The sequence below is a fragment of the Rosa chinensis genome, chromosome 2 (assembly GCF_002994745.2).
Source record: "Rosa chinensis cultivar Old Blush chromosome 2, RchiOBHm-V2, whole genome shotgun sequence".
NCBI classification, from domain to species: Eukaryota; Viridiplantae; Streptophyta; class Magnoliopsida; order Rosales; family Rosaceae; genus Rosa; species Rosa chinensis.
Window position 1 is genome coordinate 5850401 of NC_037089.1, and position 4011 is coordinate 5854411.

The following is a 4011-nucleotide window of genomic DNA, read 5'->3' on the forward strand; positions in this document are numbered from 1 at the left end:
TAAATAGTATTAGGGCTGGTCGACTTTAGTTGCATGCCAAAAGGGGTATCCGGTAAGCCAATGCGGTCTCTCGTGCCTGCCCTGAAGTGGATAAACATCAAAGTCTCAGCCACACATGCTGCTTCATTATTTCAATGACTGAGCAATTGTGGCTCCTGATGCTTGGATGCCATCAGGGGAACACATGCATACCCCATTTTGGTTAAATCACCTGATTTAATCCCCGATATTGTAGATTTTGAGCTAAATTATTGCTCAAGAGCAGTAAAGAATGTGGCCCTGCCCCTGCCCCTGCCCCTGCGTTTAGGGAAACATCCTTTTCATGGCTTCGACGTTTACCGGGAGGACAGTGAGGGTGGGATGTGGATCGGGATTCCTTGACTTCCCGAGTAACGATTGTATTGATGAAAGCAACAAACCAATCGTCCACTACTCAATGAACATGAAAATCGATTTTACCTTGGGAGTTCTTGGTACTTTAGTACTGATAAAGACCTCTAAATATCTCTCAAATTTAAAATTATAATGTTTCGCGGTTATTAAATGAGTTAAATATACTATATACTTAACTGCTATACCCTAAAAATAAATACACTGATAAGAGAAAAGTAGACCGCAGAGATTGATGAATAGAGAGAAATAAGTTTTAGCTTTTATTTTTCCCACATCAACGTATTCTTTTTCAAGTATAATGTAGATTAAACACAAATTTATTAAACTTACGAAATATTTGGTAATAGATTCATTTTTGTTTATACTTCTAATTATTAGATAACCGAATTTGAAATTGGCTACAAATTTCTTTATTGAAATTTACACAAGTCACACAAACATTTCAAGGTCAGGAATATGAAATCTTTGTTTTGTGCCCTTAAGCCATTTCAACTCTTAGACCACTACAAACCAAATATTAGGATCTGCATCTGTCCAATATTAGTGTAGTGGGTAGAACCTAGAGTAGCATGACCCTGATTATCTCTCAAGACGTTGATGTTAACTTCACTTAGAGTTGACTTAAAGTCTTAAACCATAGTTAAATTCTGATAATCAAAAGTTTTCAACTAAATGGAGAAGGGCAGTCCCCTGACTCCCTGCCCCAACATTAGTATATTTTTCTTGTCCCTTTATTTCAGCACAAAAAACTTGAAGCAGGGATAATCTCATGATCTATTTGCCTAATAAAAACAATCCCTAATGGATTTTGTTCGTGGAAACGTAACGAACAAACCCTAATATATCCAGAAGTTTCTCGTTTATTATGAATTTTCTGGATTTTTCTACTTTTGTTTGGTTTGCTTCATTAAAAATAAAAATAAAAACAAACCCAAAAAAAAAAAAAAAAGTCCCTATTCCACGTACCACCCGCTCCACCGCCTTTGGAATACCAAAGGCTGAACTAAAGTCCAAACCCATGATCAACACACAGTACGTTCATTTCACTCATCCCACAAACCAATCACATCCCTCCACGTTGAGCCTTTTGACCGTCCTCAAACTCCGAACGATCCACACGTATAGAACGGGAACTCCATCTGTCCCAAAGCAGCGTGACCCAAGCCCTTGCCATACGTTTAGGTTTTTGACCGCTGCGGTAAACGGAGCTCCTAGAATCCAATAACCCAACCACGGTTAGTTTTTAACTCAACCGTGGTTAACTCCCTAGTCTCGAAGCAGTTTATAAACCAAGCCTCTCTCTCTGTTGTTCCCCTAAACACAACCGTCCAAATCAAACCCACCACCAGAGGGAGAAAAAGGAAAAAAAAAAAAAAAATGATGATCGGCGAACCTCACCGTTCGAATCCGACCATCCACGTCCCCCCGTGGCTCACCCTCGACGATCCAACGGCCGAGATGTACTCCCCCTACCCCCTGAGCGGCGTCTCCGTCAACTCTGACGTCACCAATGCCAACAGCCCCTACCACCTCAACGAGGCTCTCGCCACTCTCCAGCGCTACTTGCCTTCCAACGAGGCTTCCGACCCGGACCCGGACTCCGACTCCGAGATTTCGGGTATGGACTCGGACTCTCCGGTGGACGCCTACTCCTGCGACCATTTTCGGATGTTTGAGTTCAAGGTTCGTCGCTGCGCACGTGGCAGGTCCCATGACTGGACCGACTGCCCCTTCGCCCACCCGGGCGAGAAGGCCCGCCGCCGCGACCCGAGGAAGTACCACTATTCGGGTTCCGCCTGCCCCGATTTCCGAAAGGGCCACTGCAAGAAGGGAGACTCGTGCGAGTTCGCTCACGGCGTTTTCGAGTGCTGGCTCCACCCTGCGCGTTATCGGACTCAGCCCTGTAAAGATGGTACTAGCTGCAAGAGGAGAGTGTGCTTCTTCGCTCACACGCCGGAGCAGCTTAGGGTTTTGCCCCAGCAGAGTCCCCGAGGGTCAACCTCGGCCGAGTCGTACGACGGGTCGCCGCTGAGGCAGGCCATGGAGGCGGCGTCGTTGGGGAAAGGCATGCCGTTTATGTCGTCGCCGCCGTCGATTTCGCCGGAAGATTCGCCGCCGGTGTCTCCGATGACCAGGTCGGTGAGCCGGTCTCTGGGTTCGAGCTCGATTAATGAAATGGTGGCGTCGCTGAGGAACTTGCAGCTGGGGAAGGTCAAGTCTCTGCCCACTTCATGGAATGTTCAAGTCGGGTCGCCCGGGTTCGTTTCTCCACGCGGGTCGATGCTCCGTCCCGGGTTCTGTAGCCTGCCGTCGACTCCGACCCGGATTCCGACCCGCTCTGCAATTGGGTTTCTGGATTTCTGTGACGAGGGTTGCGAGGAGGAGCCGCCGATGGAGAGGGTGGAGTCTGGGAGGGACTTGAGGGCCAAGATGTTCGAGAGGTTGAGGGAGGAGAATTCTCTGGAGCGGGTCGACCCGACCGAGCCACAGGCTTCCGGTGCTCCGGATGTTGGATGGGTTTCTGAGCTGGTGAATTGAGAATGAGCCAAGTGGCGGCTCATGTGGGTTGTTGGTGACAAGGATTTTACTCTTTATGATGATTCTATTGTGGGTTCATTTGGTGGCCTCTCTAATTATCCCTATTTTGCTTCTAATCTTTCTCATTTTGTGAATAGTTTCTGAATCGGAGACGTGGAATTTGATTTCGGAAGCATAGTCAGTCTGAAGATATCAAGATTATGTGTATATATTAATGGGTGAAGAGTAGAATCTGTCTTTTTTGGATCGTTTCGGACAAGGTAGTAGAACTCGGAGTTTAGATTGGCAAGGAAAGAAAAGAAATTGCCATTTTGCTGTGTACATAAGAAGTTAAGAGCAGAGTGGACTGTGGAGTATGATTCCCCTCCCCTTTTGTTAATTATTGTGTTTATTATCATCATCATCATCGCCGCTATTGCTCGCTTACTGATCCCTACCATTGTAAAATTTTTATGTCTATTATGTAATGGTAGCTCTTCATCCCAATGGAACTATTAATGTAATTTCATATTTATATCAATGATCAATCTTCTTGTTTACCTTTTTCTGTGCTTCATTTCATTTGGTTTCGATTTACGATCATAGTTTTTACAGTGTAGCTAGTTTGGGAAATGTTGTTTACCCTCTTCTGTGCTTCATTTCATTTGGTTTCGATTTACGATCATAGTTTTTACAGTGTAGCCAGTTTGGGAAATGTTGTTTACCCTCTTCTGTGCTTCATTTCATTTGGTTTCGATTTACGATCATAGTTTTTACAGTGTAGCCAGTTTGGGAAATGTTGTTTACCCTCTTCTGTGCTTCATTTCATTTGGTTTCGATTTACGATCATAGTTTTTACAGTGTTGCCACTTTGGGAAATGAGTAATTTCTAGGCCAAAGTTGGTTTCTTTCTCTGTTTCCTCATCAATTTGGGGTAGCTGAGATTTAAGTATCACATTGAAAAGCCTCACATATTTGACAGGGTTTAGTTGAGAAAGTTACCATCTTTTGACAGATATATGGATGGAAATTAATGGTACTAATTACATGGGATGGAAATAAGGGGCAGGAAGAAATTGTATCACTGACGAAGGGGGGAGC

At 44.7% G+C, this 4011-nt stretch overlaps 1 protein-coding gene across 1 annotated transcript; it reads left to right on the forward strand.

Annotated features, from left to right (window-relative positions):
- Positions 1-1691: 1691 nt before the first annotated feature.
- LOC112187183 (zinc finger CCCH domain-containing protein 20) lies at positions 1692-3478 on the forward strand. Its single transcript, XM_024325867.2, has one exon. The coding sequence runs from the start codon at positions 1771-1773 to the stop codon at positions 2929-2931; it is 1161 nt and encodes a 386-aa protein (XP_024181635.1). The 5' UTR covers positions 1692-1770; the 3' UTR covers positions 2932-3478.
- Positions 3479-4011: the final 533 nt, after the last annotated feature.